The 20,274-nt window shown below is 36.3% G+C and overlaps 1 protein-coding gene across 1 annotated transcript; it reads right to left on the bottom strand.

Moving 5' to 3' along the window:
* Positions 1-10,156, bottom strand: LOC108365592 (ecdysone-induced protein 78C-like; the record flags this gene model as incomplete). Its single annotated transcript, XM_017619649.1, has 3 exons — positions 1-2,586; positions 9,247-9,522; positions 9,633-10,156. Coding segments are annotated over 3 exons (1,178 nt in total), but the record flags the coding sequence as incomplete, so codon positions are not given.
* Between the last annotated feature and the right edge of the window lie 10,118 nt (positions 10,157-20,274).

The following is a 20,274-nucleotide window of genomic DNA, read 5'->3' as shown; positions in this document are numbered from 1 at the left end:
TGTATGCNTCGTATATGTATGCATACATACATACCTACACTTCCATTTGCATTTATGTATATATGTATGCAGTTAAACATAGGTTTAGGTGTTAATTGAGTTGAGGTGAAACCTTCAGTTTGGTTTAATTAGATTTAGGGAAGTGTTAAAAAAATTTTAACGCTAAACTTTAAACTTTTTTGATGAGACGCAATGAAATAAATATTTTGCGAGTTGTATGTGATGATGGTGGGCCATTAGTTAGTAGCTTGTTAGGTTTTTATTTTGTTGCAAAAAACTGCTTTTCAATGGTCGTATGAATGATTTAGTTGCTTTGGAAGTGCTGATTAACTTACTGCTAAATTGCAAATTTCCGACAAAAAATTAAACGAGTTTAAAGCCAACAGGCTAGACATGAAACAAAAAAGTTTTAATAAATTTTAGAATAGCTACAATGGTACGGAAAGATTGTGTTTTTTTTAGTATGTATGTATGTATTTTAGAAAACCGCCTAAGCGAAACTTTTAGAGCTTACTTTTTAAAATTTCTTTTAAATAGGTTCTGCTTGTTATTTGTAAGACGCTTTTGTTTAGCGTAATTGTTATATGCAAGTCAACCATTTTTTTTTTATTTGGATAGCTAAATTTTATTTCGGTGTGAGTTTATAGAATTTTGTAAAGCAATATTTAAATATATAAATCATATTTTATAGACTTCCTATTGGTATTCTTATTTACATTTACATAATTTCTATTTTATTTTGTTCGATACGATTTTTTTTTCAATTGGAGTGGAGATGGTTACTATGGATACTAATATGTACTTATGTATGTTTATTATTATTATTACTATACCATATATCGTATATGTATGTATGTATGCTTTTAACTTAAGTGTAACATTTTTAACAATTGAGATTTAGAGATGTAACTTTTTTCACTATTCGCTAATAATTTCAGTTTTCCATGATTTTTTCTTTATTAAATTTTTGAATCGCTGATTAATGCCACATAAAATTTTATTATTTTGTTAGCGTAAAATTGGCTGCTAAGCAAGTTCTTAAAAAAAGAAAACATATTACTGTTGCTTAAAAAAACTGAAAGTATATTTTCTTCGCTCATAAAAGTTTTTAGCAAATAACAAATTTTTTATAATTACTTCGTATATGCTATATGTGTGTATGTAAATATTTGTAATTTCATCCATTTAAATTGCTACTTTAAGCTTAATTATGTATGTATGTAGTTTGTTAAAATCAAAATATTGCATAACATTCGTTAAAATGATTTTTCTCAGTGTATTTGCAGTGTTGTGGCATTGCTTAGAACGCGTAAATTTGATTGGTTTAGGGCGTGGCGTTTGTGTTTAGTAGATTTATAGTTTTTTGTGCCACATTTTATAATGATACCGTTAATTTTAATGCACATACATACATACGTATATGTATGCATGTAATTATTCACCAATATGTTATAATTTTGAATTTTATGCCATTTCTAGCGCTGAATTTATATATGTTTAAATTTTTTATTTTGCCTAAAAGTACTACTACATTTTTGTGTTATCAAGATTTCACTTTCTGATATTGCAATGTTACATCTGTCTGTGGCATGATCACATGATATTTATATATTTATGTATGTATGTATTTTTCACTTCATTAAAATTACATATGCTTGTAAGTATGCTTAGTTAAAACTGGTATCTAGTTCCCATAAACACATTTATTAGAGTTTCTAGAAAATAAATTTTATAACTCAAAAAGAAACAAAAAACTCAGCGCTCTAACTACAAACGTTTGTAATCGCTCCACGATCACTTAGAGAATATAAAATCAAAACTAAAATTTTTCACTTAAATTTCCTCCAAATTTCTGCTATATAAATTAGTTAAAGTTTTGTTTTTCTTTTTAATTTTTGCTTACAAACTACTCACGCTAAGTTTAGAAAACATACGGTATATTTTGTTTAGGTTTTTTTTTATAATGTAGATTCAAAAAATCTTTGCTTGCTCACTGGTTGCCTGTTTAAGACTTTCACATTTTGCACAGTTGCCACACGAAAGTTCCCCTCCCTCTTCTCCTCTACCCTACGTCGCTTAACTCAGCTCATTTCCCAGTTTCCACACTCTATCGTCTTTTGCGGCACTTCCTTCCCCTTCCAATGCATTTTCCACTCTTTGAGTAATGTTTCGCGCTTACGCTGCATCGCATCGCCGTTGTTGATTCCTTCACAGATCATCTTCCGTTTTGGGTATGTCGAAAATTTCCGCAAACAGTGGTGGCAATCGCAGTTTAGTCCAATTCATTCGCAGCCAGTCTAAATGTGAAAAATGTTTGGCGCCCAACGAACGCAATTCGGGTATTTTAGCCTCCAGTGCCGGCATGAGTTGTAGCGCTTGTGTGGAACCGGCACGTGAACGTACCAACTGGACACGTAACGCTTCGGATACGCGTTCGCGCGATCTTGAAATCACTTTCGGTTCAGCGAGGCCGGAGCGATCGGAGGCGAGCAATACCATGGCAGAGAAGAGGCCAATTTCGGTATCGCTTAGGCCGTAACTGTTGAGAGTGTTGGCGAAATTCACCAGCGAGATGACAAAGTCATTCTGAAAATAAAAAGAAAGATTTGAATTAGTACATTGAAAAACTTATTTTATAAGAAAACTAGCAAATACCCAGCGTGCTTCACTGCGCCTTAAAAGTATTTTTATGTTTTTCGATACTCATATTGTATTAATTCATTTATTTTATGAATTTATCTGAATACATTTTTTCTAACAAATGGCAACGCTCCTCAAAAATATTTTGGGCAGTTAACTTTCCTAAACATCTTCAGTTTGATACCCGTATTGCAATATTCAATTTATCTTATTAATTAAATTAAAATTTTCAAACAGGTGGCAACTTTCCACAAAAAAGTTTTCGGATGTAAGTCTTCTCAAACCTCTTTCTTTTAACAGCCATATTGGAATATTTACTTTATCTTATCAATTTACTTAAACTGCAATTATCAAACAGGTGGCAACTCTCAACTTTTTATTTCTATATTTTAAGTTAGACTTCTAGAAATACATCAGTGAAAACTGAATTCAATTCTATGCATTAGTTTGCAAGGGATGCGCGTACAAACATACAGACAGACTGACAAAAATTGTAAAAATTCTTGATTTGGCTTCTGTTGCTCTAATAAAGATACCCATATTAATTTTCCTTTAATATCTATTGTTCACCAACATCGGCCTGTTTAGCCCAGTAAAATTAGATAAATTTGGTAGGAAAATTGAAAAAAATTTGTAACAGCGATTTTTTGATGCAATTTACTTCTATTTGACACGTCGATCATGGATCCACAGTCTTGCCCCTAAATTTCATATGGCAATATTCCGCCATCTTGAATTTTAAGTTTGGGTTTTTCCGATTTGCAAGCCTATTTTGCATTTTTCGTAAAAAATGGTTATATACAAATATGTAGAGAATTTAATTTTCCACATTTGTTATATAGAAGGTTTTTTTAAAAATAGCATTTTTTTATTTTAAAAAATTATCAAAAACTGCTAAAAAATTTTATATTCACGGTTTTAGCCATTTTTTTTAACAATTTCTGTTGAAAATACATAGGATGTTGAAATTCCAGGGTTGTAGAGAATTTCATTCTTCACTCTCAACTCTCAACTCAACTCTTATACCAAAATTTTTTTTGTACGACGCTTACATCACGGCCGGGAACGCGGTAAACATAGCAATGTACGGGATGCGCGGTAAAACTCATTTCCGTACAAAAAAAAATGTAGGCACAAAAGTTTGGAGAATGAAATTCTCTACACCTTTGGAATTTCAATATGCAATGTATTTTCAACAGAAAATGTCAAAAAATGGCAAAAACCGTGACAATGTAAAATTTTTTCGCAGATTTTGCTAATACAAATTACAATAAAAAACTCTTCGTTTTTGTTATTTTATGGCCTTGTAACAATTATATTCAACAATTCTTTATTGAGATTGAGGCCGTTTTTAATGAAAAACTTATTGTGGAAAAGCAACAATAATTTGAAAAAATGGTAGAAGTGATAGCTATTTCGGAAATCACCACATTTCCTCATCAGACTTCTTTCAGTAGGATTCGAACCGAGGATCCCACTGACTAGAAATTAAATTCTCTACATATTTGCATTTAACCAGTTTTTACGAAAAATGCAAAATAAGCTGGCAACTCGCAAAAACCCAAAAAAAAACTTAAATCTAAGATGGTGGAATGTTGCCAAATGAAATTTAGGGGCAAGACTGTGGATCCATGATCTACGTGTCAAATAGAAGTAAACTGCATAAAAAAATTGCTGTTACAAATTATTTTTAAGAAAAAGTCTAATTTTACTGGGCTATGTTACAATTTTATTATATGTAAATTTGTAAATTTGATGTTTATTTTAATAACTNATTTTTAAGAAAAAGTCTAATTTTACTGGGCTATGTCACAATTTTATTATATGTAAATTTGTAAATTTGATGTTTATTTTAATAACTTGCAGAGTTCTCTGGCATTTTGGCCCAGCATTGTAGAATTCAATCCTTAAGGGTGTTTGGACACCTGGATTATGAGCGTAGTTGCAAACTGACGAATTGGCTTGGGAATGTACGACCACCAACATCTTTTAGAAATGGGCGCGGTAGGTATACCAAGGATCACCATAGAATATCAGTTACCGAAAAAACTCGATTTATAGAATAAGAATCACCAAACAGGCCTGTTGAAGTCTAAAAAAGTATTTAGCTATTTTGAAACTAATCAGAAAAGGCCAGCTTGCTCTTCCGGACCATAAGGAATATATTCTGAATATGCTGTTTTTGGCTGACGTTTCACAGAACTAAATTGCTCACGAATTGTCTAGACAAGACGAGGCCCCAGTGGCTGGATAGATAGATAGATTTGTTAGATTATGTACACTGCGATCTTAGATCTATTGTGCCCACACAGAGCTCATCACCACCCCCCGTCCAGCCCTAGTGCTCTGATGAAACCGAGCAGTTTCGAGGGCGGTAGAGAGTGAATGTGCGAAACCTCCCTTTCCAGATGTGTCAGTCTTCTTCTCGCCATCGCATTACATTCCAAGAGGAGATGCCGTAAGATTTCTGATACACTGTCACTACCGCACTAATCCCCCTGGTATGCATATGGGCTCGCATTCTGCAGTGACCTGTTAGCAGTTCTGTTATAAATCTCAAATTAGTCTTGTGGAGGGTGATTAGTTCCTTGGATTATTTGGCGTTATTGCTTTCTAGAAGTTCTTTGACCTGTCTTAGTTCAAATATGTTTTCGCAATGTATTCTACTTAGCCATCGTTTTTCTGCTCATATTTAACTCTTCCCTGATAGTATGCGGCTCGAATGGTATGAAGGCTTCTGCTCTTATAGGTCGAGCGGCTGCTGCTTTAATAGCTAGTCTGTCAGCCCGGGGCCCACAGTAGATGCACGGTGTGGTGTTCCTCCAGGGTGTTCAATCCTGTCACACATTCCCATACCACCCGTGATTTAATCTCACACGACGATATAGCTTTTAGTGCAGATTGACTGTCACTGCAGTAGATAATGGGCTATCTACTTGATTATCTCTGCGGAATAATTCCCAATTAATTTCCACAAACATTAATGGCAAAAACCTCCGCTTGAATGATACCAGGGTAGTTCCTCAAGGGAATGGGGATATTGGCTTTGGGACCGTATATTCCTGCCCCTATACCTTCGTCAGTTTTGAGCCGTCTTTGAACCACCTGTGGGTGTCAGGTTATGCAGGTGCACGCCAGTCGCCCTTACTGTATGGATAGAACCGCTACCACTCGGGGCATGCCACTGCTCCATATGTAACTATTGGCCTGACAATCATTGTGTACATCTATCGCAAAATGTCAGGACTGCACTCCTATGACCAGTCTGATTTTTCCATAAAATTTTGTAGTCGGAAATTACTCCCAGATATTTTATTTAATTGTACATTTCTATCTCTATACCTCCCAGTTTTATAAGAGAGTGCATGCCTGGAAGGTGGTTCCTTCTCTTGGTAAACCGGATGATGGCTGTTTTGGCAGGGTTGATGTTAAGAACCACCATGCCATACCAGTAGTTAGAATGAGTTCTCTTGCAAAATGTCGCAGAGCGTGTTTTAAAATTTGCTCGTCGCTGTGAGAGGGGTCAGTACAACCCCTCTCAGTGCAGCCTTTTTCTGTCCTCAGCTGTATTATATTATTACCTGCTACAGTCTCTACTAGTCTGGCTCTTAGCATGCAACCGATGCACTTTCGAATCGGAGTGGCTACATTTCTTTATCTACAGCTCGATATACACCTGGTGTGAGATGTTATCAAAGACGTCTTCAATGTCTAAAAACCCCCCCCGAGTACCCCAGTGGCTAACGGAATTAGAGGAGTTTCTTAAGTCGGCCATACAATTATCTTTTAGCGGCATTTCTTCAATGTTTAAAAACGGGTGTTTGGTTCGTCGTCCTTTCGACAAAGAAGTCTCAGTCGCACTCTGTCCAATTATAATCCAATTGGGGAGACTACGACTCAGTCCATTTTTCATTTGTTTACTTTATGATGAGGTGGAAATGCTATGTTTTCTCACAATTTAAGCAGTTGCAAAGGTTTGTTCACGACGCAATAAGAAGGATAATTTCCTCGCCTACGGTTAGTAATATTTTTTTAAATTTCCGTGATCGTATAAGGATGGAGCCAGATAGTAGTTGAAGTCACAGTATTTGCTAACGTAAGATTACGCTATGTCAAGATTTGGGCTGCGTGTCCAGCTTTGTATTTATCATCCGCTTGTCTAAGCACTCTATTAGCATTTTGCGAGAAGAAACCCCGGCGTTCATATATCGTGATTGAGCTTGTATGTATTTCATAGTGACTGCGCGATGAATATAGCTCTATTCCTTAAGTTGTCTTTCGCCTGTGATTTTAGATTGGGTTAAGTCAGGGTTAGGTTAGATGAAAGCATTTCAGGGAACGTGAACTCGTCGTGATATATTTACATGAAGTTCTGCAGGCAGTTCGCAGTTCCGTGGAAGGTTTAATAAAATATGAGCTTAGGTATTTAAACTTTAGCCATACGAAAGCACAGCAGCTGAGAAGTAGTTCCACTTCGACATCCTCGCTTGGCTAGTTTGAGAAGCGCCTTTAATCACCAGGAGGACTTTGCAAGTCGGAGCTTTCGCGCAGCGCTCGCTAAGGAGACTCAAAACCCATTTCTATACTAGCAGTCCACAGGTTGGTACAGTGACTCCTATATATTCTCTGGTAAATCTATCAGCCATGTAATTTTTTCGATGCCTCTGTGCTCTAATATCCAATCAGACTGCTTTGGAAGTAAACGGAAGGGACTGAGAGAGCAGCCACACATTTCCTGACCAGTTTCGATTATAGACATTTCTGATATTTTAGATTTACCTATAAAAATCTAATGTCCATTTGCGTGTTTTCCTTCATGAGCAAACTGCCACCAATAATGAACACAACTTGGACTTTCTAACTCAGACGGGCCTCAAACCGCACGCACCATTTGGGGTTTTATGTGTAATTTATATCAAGAGTCGCTTGCTCCAAGACTGCCAGCCATTTGTAGCCGCACCTTCTAGTGAAACAAGGCTACCGCATCTCGAACATGGGTTGCTCACGTTATCCAGATTTCGTTAGCGCAGATGTAGGGTAGAAGTTGGTATACTTAGTTTCACAACTGTAACTGCATATCAAGAAGGACAACCTGTCACTCTTAGAAGTGCGTTTATTGGTCAACCTAGACTTACGAAAGCCAGATTGGTTTCCGAGGCTTTGTCCTTTACATGCCTTAGAAGAATTCCGTCTCATCCCGGTGATTTAGAGTCAGCGATTCTGGCTTGAGTAGCTATTATCTTTAGCTCTCTATCTTCACTGTTCGCTGAGGATTCGCAGCCTGTTGTCAGCTGCCCATTTTCGTATCTCTGCAATTTCATAATTCCATTAGTAAGCCGGGGCTCAAAAGGTCTTGGTGATATGTGTGGGCTCCACGGCTGACCATAACTCGTTTCTTTCCATTATTGTGAAGGCTGCCTATATATTTATGAAGACTTTGTGGGCAGAATAGGTTAGGTTAGTTAACTGCATTGCTTCGCATAGACAATTAAGGTCCATAGCATTACCAGATATACTACGACCACATTAGACAGCTAATCACTGAGTACCGGGGGAAATGCTTGAAGGACATCGCAGTCCTCTTAGCAAACTGGAACACCTTCCTGTATCCAGGTTCCCAGGGGACTAATCCTCTGTCTGCTAAGGGCAGGACACTCGCAGAGGATATGCCCGACTTTCTCATCTTTCGTTCTGCATGTTTTTCTTATAGTTTTGAGATGTAACCGCCTAAGCCACTTTGGCCGAGTTCAACAAAGCCTGCCAGTCTTTCTCTTCTGTGCCAACTGATGCCAAATGAAAAGTGAAGCCAATCTTCTCCATTTGGTCTCTTCATTAAAGTGGGGGCCTCTCACTTCCTCTGCTACCACTAGCAGGTTCAGGACTGGAGCGTCAGTGTCCAGTCAAACGACATGGCCAAGCCAGCGGAAGCGCTGTATCTTAATTAACTGCATCGTCTGCAGTACTCGCCGTTGCCAATGCGGAAAGGCCCGTAAATCTTTCGCAAAATCTTTCTCTCGAATACTCCAAGAGCTGCCTCATCGGATGTTGTCATTGTCCATGCTTCTGCGCCACATACCAGCACGGGCATGCTGAGTGACTTATAGAGTGTGGTTTTCATACTTCGACAGAGGACTTGACTCCTTAGTCCAATGTAGCACTTTTGGCATGAGTGATTCTGAGTTGGATTTCCATGCTGACACTATTATCGGTGTTAACACTGGTTCTGAAACCCCTACAAGTCTTATCATTGGTCGGGGCCAGCTTGAAATGTCCCGTTAGAACACACACCAGGAGCCTAGCGTCCTCCTTCTTGAGGAAAAGGAGAAACCTCGTGAGCTTGGAGGGACATCAGTACTTCCATCAGCATAGTTTCCGGCACGGCGCCTTATTTGGCAAGCCTGTCGGCCTCATCGTTGACCGAGATGCCACGGCCGGTGTGCCTCGAAACTCAGTACAGATGTGCGTCAGTACAAGTATGTAGTAAATCCAGAGCTGCCCTGCATTCCGTCACACTTCTTAAGGAAGTGCTGTGCGATAGTAGCGCCTCTATTGCAGCCTGACCGTCGATGGAATAGTTAACTAGTTATGTATTTTTTTTTTACTTACATCATAGAGAATTTCGAGTTGTTGTCGTGTCAGATAAGTGCCATCATCGAATGTCAATGTTGCGTCATTTATCATGCGTGCCACATGGCTGAGCCACACCTCGAAGAAGCCCAATTTGATGAGTATCAGCTGGTCGTCTTGTGTGAAATCACAGAAGCCGGGCACACGTTTCGCGAATTCGACGATGCGTTGAACGCCGGGTGTAACGCGCGCCGCAGACTGTTGCCACAGCCAAATCTTCTGAAATTCCATTGTTTCCGATACTGAAGTGGCAATCTAAAAATGAAAATTGAAGAACAAAATGTTAGAATTGTGTATTTAGAAAAAAAAATTTGAGTTTATCTACCTATGTACATGCATGCATACATACATACATATATACTTACTCCATTTTGCGGCACCGCCACTGGTCGCCGCATCAGTTCGCGTGTCTGCTCCTCCGTATATGAGCAGTGCATACGATGCGCCTGTGAGACGCACATAATCACATCATAAACGGTCAGTTCAGCGGTTGTCCCTTGCATATCGACAACACCACAACCGCTATTATCAGCATTCGTAATGCTCATATTTCCACCGCCACCAACTACATTCATACCGCTGACATTAACGTTAACATTGCCGCATTGTCCCATCATACTGCCAGCACCGCCGGCACCAACACTGACACTCATATTAACACCCACACCCATACCACCAACGCCACCCGGTCCGGGTGTGTTGGCTGTGTTAGCGACACTACTTTGGCCCGTACAGCCCAATTCCGAGGGTGACGAGGCGACTGAACACATTTGTGGCGTTTGCGGTGTATTCGGTGTACTCACACGCACAATGACATTCGGATCATCCGTAGACGAAGGTGTGCCATTTAGCTCACGTGAACGCTTCGGTACGCGACCATAACGAACAGCTGGAATGAGAAGAGTAGGAAAAAATTTAAAATTAGTAATATGCTTACATATGTTACAGTAGTTGTTGTACATTTATATTAAGAATTTAGTTCTAATAGGAAATTAAATGTTTTTGATTTGGTTTGGGTTTTAAAAACATTTATCAGTAAGTAAATTTCGATAACATCGATATAATATAATATTAGCAGCAATAAAGTTATGTATCAGGGACGGTAACGGTTATGATATTTACAATAAAAATCATAATTTAACCGTTATTTTATGATTTTCATTTTTTCGATCCAGATCACTCGCTTGTTGGATTTTTATTTTTCCGACAAATTTTTGATCGTTACTTTTTACTTTTACTTTTTCGATCAAACAAAAAAAAATAAAAATTCAAAATTATCAATTTTGTTAAAAAAAAAAATAAAAAAGAACAATTACTGCAGTGTACACAGGGTACTGGCCCGTTGGGGTACAACAACAGGTTCTGTCGCAATTGCAATGGTCCTGGTTCTTCTGTGCGAGTGTCCAGCCCTCGAAAGGATGAGGCTTAAGACACTCGGCAAGCCATTCCTGCAGAATGTTTTAGAGTGCAGCTGCCTCTCTCTGTATGACGTACCGAAATTCCTCAAATCCGCCAAATGACTGTAGGTTGTACGGGTTGTGGAATCAAAATGGCAAACTTGCTAATTACTTGTCACCAAGTCACCAGTGACAATCAACTTAAATCAACCAACCATTCAACTGAACCACTATTAAACTATCAATGTTTCTATTTACACAAGATTGTAACTATCTGCTTGGTAATAAACTCATTTTATACATAATATGCTTTGTATTTTTAAGTAAATTGTTTTCGTTATTTTTTTGTTATTTATTTTTGTACCGGCAATAAAATATTAGGAAAATATTTTNATAAAAAAGAACAATTAAATTTGACCGAAGAAATAAAAATCCCAATTTAACGGTTATTTTGGTTGAAAATAAAAAGTAACGATTTTGCAATGATCCAAAAATAAAAATTTTGAATTTAACGGTTATTTTCCTTTAAAATGGCATTCAATCGTTAGTGCATATTTTGCAGCAAATGCATGGTTTTACAAATCTTGCAAAAAATAACTGTTTCTGCATATTTATTGTGTATATTTTAGAATATTTTACAATAAATGCATATGTTTTTGCATATTTTTTTTTTTTTTGATTTACTACCATTTAAATTTAGAGCGAAATCTCTTGACAAAAAAAAAACCTTTACTTTTTCCCCAAATATTTATGTGAATAACTTCTTGGATACTCAAGAAATTTTAAGGCACTATCATCTACCTCTGTTAGATTTCAATTAGTGGAGTACTGTAGGAGAGAGCTGTCTAATACAAAATTATCCTAATATGGGTCCCGGGACATAGGGACATTTACGGAAACGGGGCAGCGGACGAACTAGCAATGTGCGGTACCGCACTTAATGTGTCCCACGCAAAAATTACCGAAATTTATCACTTGAAGACCAAGCAGAGGTGTCCTATGACCCACTTAAAACCAAAGCTTTCTTGGGAATTAGCAAAGAAGATACCTACAAACTTACTGCAGTGTACACAGGGTACTGGCCCGTTGGGGTACAACAACAGGTTCTGTCGCAATTGCAATGGTCCTGGTTCTTCTGTGCGAGTGTCCAGCCCTCGAAAGGATGAGGCTTAAGACACTCGGCAAGCCATTCCTGCAGAATGTTTTAGAGTGCAGCTGCCTCTCTCTGTATGACGTACCGAAATTCCTCAAATCCGCCAAATGACTGTAGGTTGTACGGGTTGTGGAATCAAAATGGCAAACTTGCTAATTACTTGTCACCAAGTCACCAGTGACAATCAACTTAAATCAACCAACCATTCAACTGAACCACTATTAAACTATCAATGTTTCTATTTACACAAGATTGTAACTATCTGCTTGGTAATAAACTCATTTTATACATAATATGCTTTGTATTTTTAAGTAAATTGTTTTCGTTATTTTTTTGTTATTTATTTTTGTACCGGCAATAAAATATTAGGAAAATATTTTTATTTCCATATTTTACTTGTTTATAACGTATATTTTTGAATTTTGAGTGCATGTTTTAGATTTTTTAGTGCATCAGATTCCGAACCCTAATAATAATTATACTAAATGAAGCGATAATGCCATTGTAATGCATGTATGTACTTATAATGTAGTCGATACATAAACATAACGATAATTATATTGTTAAATACATATTTGATATTTGATAAATATTAGTATCGATATCGTTCAGGAATTCAGGTAAAAGTGCGAAAGAAGATCTCTTGTTGAAACGTTAGCAAAATACCTAGTTCCTTCCCGAGGAAAAATATGATAGATCTTACTGTCGATGTATCTATCTATTTGATCACCGATATTTTTGTTGATATCGTTAATCCATTGCTGTAAACAAGTTTATGCATATCACTAATGGTATTATCGATATACAAATTTATCGATATCGTTTTCGATGTCTATATTTATCGATATATTAGTACACGTAATAAGTGATAGATATATCAATATCGTTAGCGTTATCGATTTTCGACCTACAAATACTTCCAAAAAGTGTTAAGAACATAGTCTCAATTACATTGAAATATTGGCAGAGTGATCTTTATGATTAATTTAAATAATAGTGATTGTATACTTGTTGATACCTAGAATAAACACTCCTCTGATTAGTATACTTGTACACACGCCTAAGTATTATTTCAACAATAGCATCCGATATCGTGAATTTTTACGCAAAGGGTTAATGTTAGTTATAACATATAGCCCCTCACTGACATCCCATCAAATTCTTTTTCATGTAATTTTTTATTAAAACTAACCTTGTCCTCTTTTCTGTTCGCTATGTAATGCTTCATTGGTTTCGAAAATTAAAAAAAAAAATTGATTTTTCATTCGGCGCGCATGTGGTTTACGCATTAGTAAATATAGTAATCATGTTGGCTACTTATTCCAGATTAGCTAGCCTTGAAGTCGATGCGATTTATTGCAATTGCAGTTGTAAAATAATTCNCCATTCGGCGCGCATGTGGTTTACGCATTAGTAAATATAGTAATCATGTTGGCTACTTATTCCAGATTAGTTAGCCTTGAAGTCGATGCGATTTATTGCAATTGCAGTTGTAAAATAATTCTGAATTGGAGTCTATGTTTGAAGTACATAAGTATATTAGCGTCTACGATCGACATTGCCGGCGAGCGTGCTCATATTTACACATACATACCTATGTTTGTATGTATGTATGTCAGTGGCGGATCCAGCGGGGAGCGGGGGGTGTTTGGGGGTTAAACTACGTGTCAGCCAGTGGCGGACCCACGGGTAGTGTACTAATAGGGCGCATATGTATCTATAATATGGCGTCTATGTATTAAAACACCCCCCGTGGGTCCGCCACTGACTGACACGTAGTTTAACCCACAAAACCCCCCCGCTGGATCCGCCACTGTAGTATGTCCATACATAAGTAATGTAATCGATGGATTTTGGACCTAATAAAACCCAAAATAAAGCGACTAAATTATTTTTTTAACTGTTGAGTAATAAATTGTTAGGTTCCAAGGACTAAATCTAGCAAAAAGATGGTGCGCTGATATGGGTCTTAATATTAATCCCTCTTCGGCAACCATTGTCCCTTTTAGCAGGAAGGTAATTCTCAAGGAGATGAGGAACTTAGCCTTGTATGGGATAGAGGTCAATGTTGTCACAGAAGTCAAGTATATGAAGTCTTACCTTAGACTCCAAACTCCTGTGGTGGACTGATATTGAGGCGGCCACCTCCGGGGCTACAAAGGAATTGATGGTGTGCAAACGTCTAGCGGGAAAATCCTAGGGATGCATGCCAAGGATCCAAAGGTGGCTGTAGATCATGATAGTACGATCAATAATAACCAATGTGGCAATGTGGCTTAGGTGTACAAGACTATTCTGGCAACGGTAAGGCAGTTTCAACGCTTGGCGTATGTTTGCATCAACTCCAGCCACTACATCTTATATTTCGCGAGAGAGGGCTTTGGAAAAAGTAAGGTCTTAACATCTAAGATGTGGGACAAGCTAGGCCCCAGATCCTACAAGCTTTGTTCACCAGAGACGATATGTTTAGAGGAGTAGTTTTCGAAAGAAGCTTTTAGGTTGATATATACAGCAAGGCGACCTGGAGTCCCTCTATTATGAAGGTGCACATCCAGATGAGTACAATGCACTAACGGATCAAATACCCCTGAGGGTATTGGAGCAGTCGTATATGGCAATAGATTGCAGCTTTCAGTGCCCTTGGAAACCTTCCTAATCATCTTCCAAGCAGATGTCTGTCCATTTAGCAAGTGCGAAGACATCAACCTTCGTAGGTATTCTTGAAATGAGAGGATCCTTATACAAAGCGATAGTTAGGCGGCACTCAGGGCTCTCTCATCCTTCGAGGTCAGTTCCTCATTGAAGTGTATTGAGAAGTTTAATGCCCTGGCTGAGAACACTGCTATCCAACTGATATGGGTACCAGGGCACATGGGAGTCGAAGGAAATGAGGAAGTTGATGCAAGTGCTTAGAAAGGAAAATACCAAACTGAGGGAACTGCATTCGCAAAACACTACGGGTTTACTAGCGGGAGTACAACCTAAAAGAATACGTTACTCGGAAATCTCCCCAAGGTGAGACTAGGAATTATTCTTCTTTTTTTTACCGGTCATTGCAGGATAATGGGACACTCGCACAATCTAGGGATCTGGTCCAGCGATCTATGTCGCTTTTGTGACTCCGCCAGAGACAAATATTACACCCTATCCTCAAGTGTGAAGCAGTTTCACGGGTTTGGGGCTAGTTGTGGTGTTGTGATGAGCTAAGGGCACAATAGACCTACCGGTCAAGAATGATAGAATGCAAGATTGCGCATTCCCGGCGTCGCTGACATTCTTGAAGGAAAAGTAAACAAAGCCAAACAGGAGGATAAAGGAAAATTTGAAACATCATATTAAAGATCAGTTGGTGTAAAAAGTGGCATTGTTAAATAAAATGCCTAAAGAGAAAGTTTTGGCAAAGTGTTCGTGAATTGAGGACTGTGAAACTCAAAACGGTATTGGCAAAGCGAGGTTTGTCCATGTCCGGTTAATGAAATGAAATGAATTAATAAAGACATCCACTTACTTTTTAAAATTTATTTTATTTTTTTTTTACTTTTACCAACTATAACTCAGCGTATCATATCAATTCATAAACTTGCTGAGTTATAGTTGATCAAATTAAAACTTATGATAGATTTTTGCAATAAAAAAAATAATTTTTTTTTCAAANCAAAAGTGGCATTGTTAAATAAAATGCCTAAAGAGAAAGTTTTGGCAAAGTGTTCGTGCATTGAGGACTGTGAAACTCAAAACGGTATTGGCAAAGCGAGGTTTGTCCATGTCCGGTTAATGAAATGAAATGAATTAATAAAGACATCCACTTACTTTTTAAAATTTATTTTATTTTTTTTTTACTTTTACCAACTATAACTCAGCGTATCATATCAATTCATAAACTTGCTGAGTTATAGTTGATCAAATTAAAACTTATGATAGATTTTTGCAATAAAAAAAATAATTTTTTTTTCAAACCCTACCCCTACAAATTTGTTTAAAATTTTGAAACTTTCGAGGATGTCTTTTATTTTGTACGTAGATATTTTAAGAACCACCTTAGCGAATACGTGGAGCTACATAGATATCCACGAATGATGTAGAAGAGATAGAATCCTCTTTGTAAGCCAAGTGTATGCATTTGTGTTTGTTAGTGGCTGTTGAGTATGGTGTCGCAGATTACATCGCAGAAGCATTTCATAACAGATTTCAACAGAGGTATCATCACCACTGAAAACACATCTAGGATTATACGTAGGAGACACTTCGAGCACACTATAAATGGGTCGTTCTTAAAAAACATGACCAATTGGTGTCCCCAGACTTTACTATTTTATATTTTGTTTCTTCAAAAAGAAAATAGAAAAATATCTGCATTTTTATAAATTATTATCGATTCTACGTAACTATATTATAAAAAAAAAATAATTAATTATCTGAAAATAACTTAAAAAATATTTTCAATGTCAAAGGTTTAGCAAAAACCTGTGTCCCGAGCCAATTTATAAAAATTTAATAGTTATTTTCAGTTGAAATAAAATTGAAAAAAAATGCGCGCACTTCCAAACATAAAATGTAAAAATTTAATACATATTTTGTTTTCCAATGCATAATTATATGTATCCGTAATAATATACCAACCCACTTAAATACGCACCAACGTTCTGGTGACAAAATGATTAAGAGCCACACATGTTCAGCTGCCAATTTCTATCTAATTAGTTCTCAATTTGGACAGCTGACAGCAGAAATAATGACCAGTCAAAAATAAATAATATCTAAATAAAATAAATAAAAAAAAGGAAAGACTAACCAGCTAATATCTCGTGAAAATGTTTGCACGCCGTCGACGGTAATCAACTCACGAGCAGAGGTAATCAGGCACATCAACGGCAGCTAAGAAAGTAACGAATTTCCCCTACTCGCTTTCAAGTGTCTGCCACTTTGAGGGCATCAGCGAGATGACAAAAGAGCGCCCAGCAAAAAATGGGTAATCGCTTTTAGTGGTAACGTGTTCTAGAAGGCATAGCGTTATAATGCCTTCGAATTTTTTCGCTTCTTTTATGCATTGCTAGTATTGCAAAGTAGAATGTCCTACAATATTTTATTTATTTCGCTTCTTTGTTTCATTTCGGGGATTGCAAAGTAGAATGTCCTATACTATTTCCTTTTTAATTCGTTTCTTTGCTTCATTTCCGGGAAAGCAAAGTATAATGTCCTAGAATATTTTATTTGTTTCGCTTCTTTACTTCATTTGAGGGAATGCAAAGTAGAATGTCCTCCAACATTTTATTTGTTTCGCTTCTTTGCTTCATTTCAGGGAATGCAAAGTAGAATGTCCTACAATATTTTATTTGTTTCGCTTCTTTGCTTCATTTCCGGGAATGCAAAGTAGAATGCTGCATCGTAGTCAGCTGAAAAATAGAATGAATATCCAAAAGTTCTTTTTCTACCGTTGCTTTCTGTGGAAATTTGTCTCGCATAAAAATCATGTTTTGTTTTGTTCAATTTGCAGCGAAGTTGAAGTCAGTCGATGAAGTGAAGTACAAGAGTGAGGAAGTACAATTTTAAGCTTAATTAATAATGAATGTATGCACATACCGATTTTTAAGAAAATCTAAATACCTAAATACATACATACATATGTTTGTATAAAAGCTGATTTATAAAAATTTTAATTAATTTTAATCTTTTAAGACATTTTCTGCTTTAAATTTAATATAAATAAGTATGTACTTATCTAGGCATTCTACATTAGTTTCTTTGTAAGGCATTCTTTGTTCGCTTCTCTGGATTCTGTTTATCCATGCGTTCTCCCTTCGTTTGAAGGTAATGCTGCGGGTAAGGGCTTACCTCCAATGACATGCCCATGTTAAAATAAGGCCTTCTTGAAGCGAAAGGGTAAGCGATTCCCATCGCCTAGCTCGTTTCTACTTTCGTTCCTGTGGTAATCGTGTTTTTTGCTGGGCGATGACAGACAATTTGCAGCCGCCCTCGCCGTCCCAATAATACAGACAACTACATATTTACAGTGTGTTATTGGCTATTAAGTGGTCAGATATATGTATATACGGGTCTGTGACATTTACAAATTTAATATGCTATATATATATAGCATGTATGTATGTATGTACATACACACATATGTACGAATCGTTTGGCGACGACTTTGAGTTACAAAATCGAAAATGAACAGTGAATGATGAGTTCATTAGCCTGCTGTTGACGTATTGCAATGCTGCGAAGGACTTTGTAGTGCACGAAAAATTTTGCTTTTGCACATTTATACAAATTACACACATTAGGGCTATTCGCAATTCGGTGCATAAGAGCTGACAAATTTATGCAATTGCAGAAATATGCCATGGATTGTGAGCGACCTTTATTAAACTGTCATGGTAAAGCTTTTGCAAAACAATTTTTGTGCAACAGCTTTGGTTTTGTTTATGGATGCAATGCATAGCATTTTTATGCAATGGATTTTCGGTATTGCAAATTTGCCAAGCCATGACAAATGCAAATGCGTGCATTTTGTTTGTGTATTGCAAATAATTTGCAATACAAATTTGCAATGCAATGATGCTAGGCCATTTGCACCGGATCGCGAATAGCCCTATTATATTCTATTGCATTTTTGCACATTTGAAATTTTCAATTTTCGTTTTTCTTTCTTTTTGTGTTTTGTTTTTCTTTTAATGCTATTTTCACTTTATTTTCATTCTTATTCACTTGCAATGATTTGCATGACTTGCCACCAATATTGTTGTCGTTGCTGTTGTTGTACATTAAAATTTATGTGCTGCAACTTCGAAGATGTGGGCTAGCATGACGTGGCATGGTATGGCACGACATATGTAGCATTGCGTAGCGCTACATGCCGCAAATTTGCAGCTTTACGGTATGCGCGCGTAAATTGTGCATTGGCCGAATTTACATATTTTGACAAAGTGGATAGCTTTATATGTGTAACAAATTGTGTTTAAGTAAGTTCGGTATTAGTGAAAATTTTCAATAAAAAATAAATTAAAATAATTTAATTACTAAAATAAAGTAAAAAAAATATAACAAAATTAAGTAAAATAAAATAAAATAAAACTAAATAGAGCAAATAAACACTAATAAAAAAAGAAGGTACGAGTAAAATAATAATAATAATAGATTGGCGCTTACACATATATTAGTGTTTGGCCACACTTCTCCTCCGATTTGTGGCGTGCGCCTTAATGTTGTCACACAAAGGAAGGGACCAACAGTTTTACGCCGATTCCGAACGGCGATTATATTTTTATGAGAAGCTGTTTTTCATGGCAGAAATACACTCGGAGGTTTGCCATTGACCAGGGCTTGAACCCAGACCCTGCGGAGTACGAGTATAATTAAACTAAATTAAGCTGAATTAAAGTTAACTCACTTAAATTACAATAATTCCGAAAGGCGAAGTGGGTTTCATGGAATACACTTTTTCGATAAAAGGCGAAGATATCGTGCCCTATTAAAAACTCATTTTACTGGAATCCTGATTTTGATTGCCTAAATATTTTAAATGATTTTTTAAATAAAAACAAAAAAATGGGCACGCAAGAAATTACACAGTAGGGTTGCCAACCGTACTATAATATATAGTATTGTACTATTATTTGGGTCTGCGTATACTGTTGGAAAAAATATAGTATGCAAAAATGCTATATTTCTTCAATTGTAAATATAAATATATTTCAGTCATTTGTAAGAAAGAAATGTTTTAAAATGGATGACATTCATACTGAAATATCAATATTAAAATAAATATACTCTTAAACAAAGGGTCCACAGATCAAAAATGGCAACATTTTTAAAAATACTTAGAAAGATTTACCAAATTTTCTTAAAATTATTTCGCTTATGCTCTCTATTCCTGAAACTTCGGCATTCACCGAAAGAGTTTTTTCTATTAAGATTTTGAAATGGTGAGATGAAAGAAATAAAGCGAATATCTCACTAATAAAAAATTAACTTTTGATTTATATTAATTTAAATATTGATAGCGATAAAGCATATGATACTTTCAAAGAAATATATTTTTTTTATAGAGGAAATGCATAAGAAAGAAAAAAGATGTACACTTAAAAAGCATTTTTACTTTTTCTTAAAAAATACTATATATATTTGAAGTGTACTAAATTTTTTCAGATTTTTTTTAAAAAGTACTATAAATTTCTTAGAAAATGTTGGCAACCCTAATTACACACTATGATTGGTGGCAAAAAAAAATTAAATCAACGGAAATTTTTAGCTGTACATTATTGGTTATACTAAAATTCAATGAGCTATAAAACTGTATACCCAAAAATTTGTTGAATTCTTCCAAATGTGGTACATAGCTTGAATCCTTGATTTTTATGTCTTGGCTGAAGCGGAAACAATATTCTTATACAAAAAATTAACAAAAAAATTTTTAATTGAAAAACATTGTGAATGTAAAGAAAATCACCAAGCGGT

This window comes from Rhagoletis zephyria, unplaced genomic scaffold (genome assembly GCF_001687245.7).
Source record: "Rhagoletis zephyria isolate East Lansing unplaced genomic scaffold, Rhagoletis_zephyria_1.1 Rzeph_scaffold_01921, whole genome shotgun sequence".
Classification (NCBI taxonomy): domain Eukaryota; kingdom Metazoa; phylum Arthropoda; class Insecta; order Diptera; family Tephritidae; genus Rhagoletis; species Rhagoletis zephyria.
This window is presented reverse-complemented; position numbering and strand designations above follow the sequence as displayed.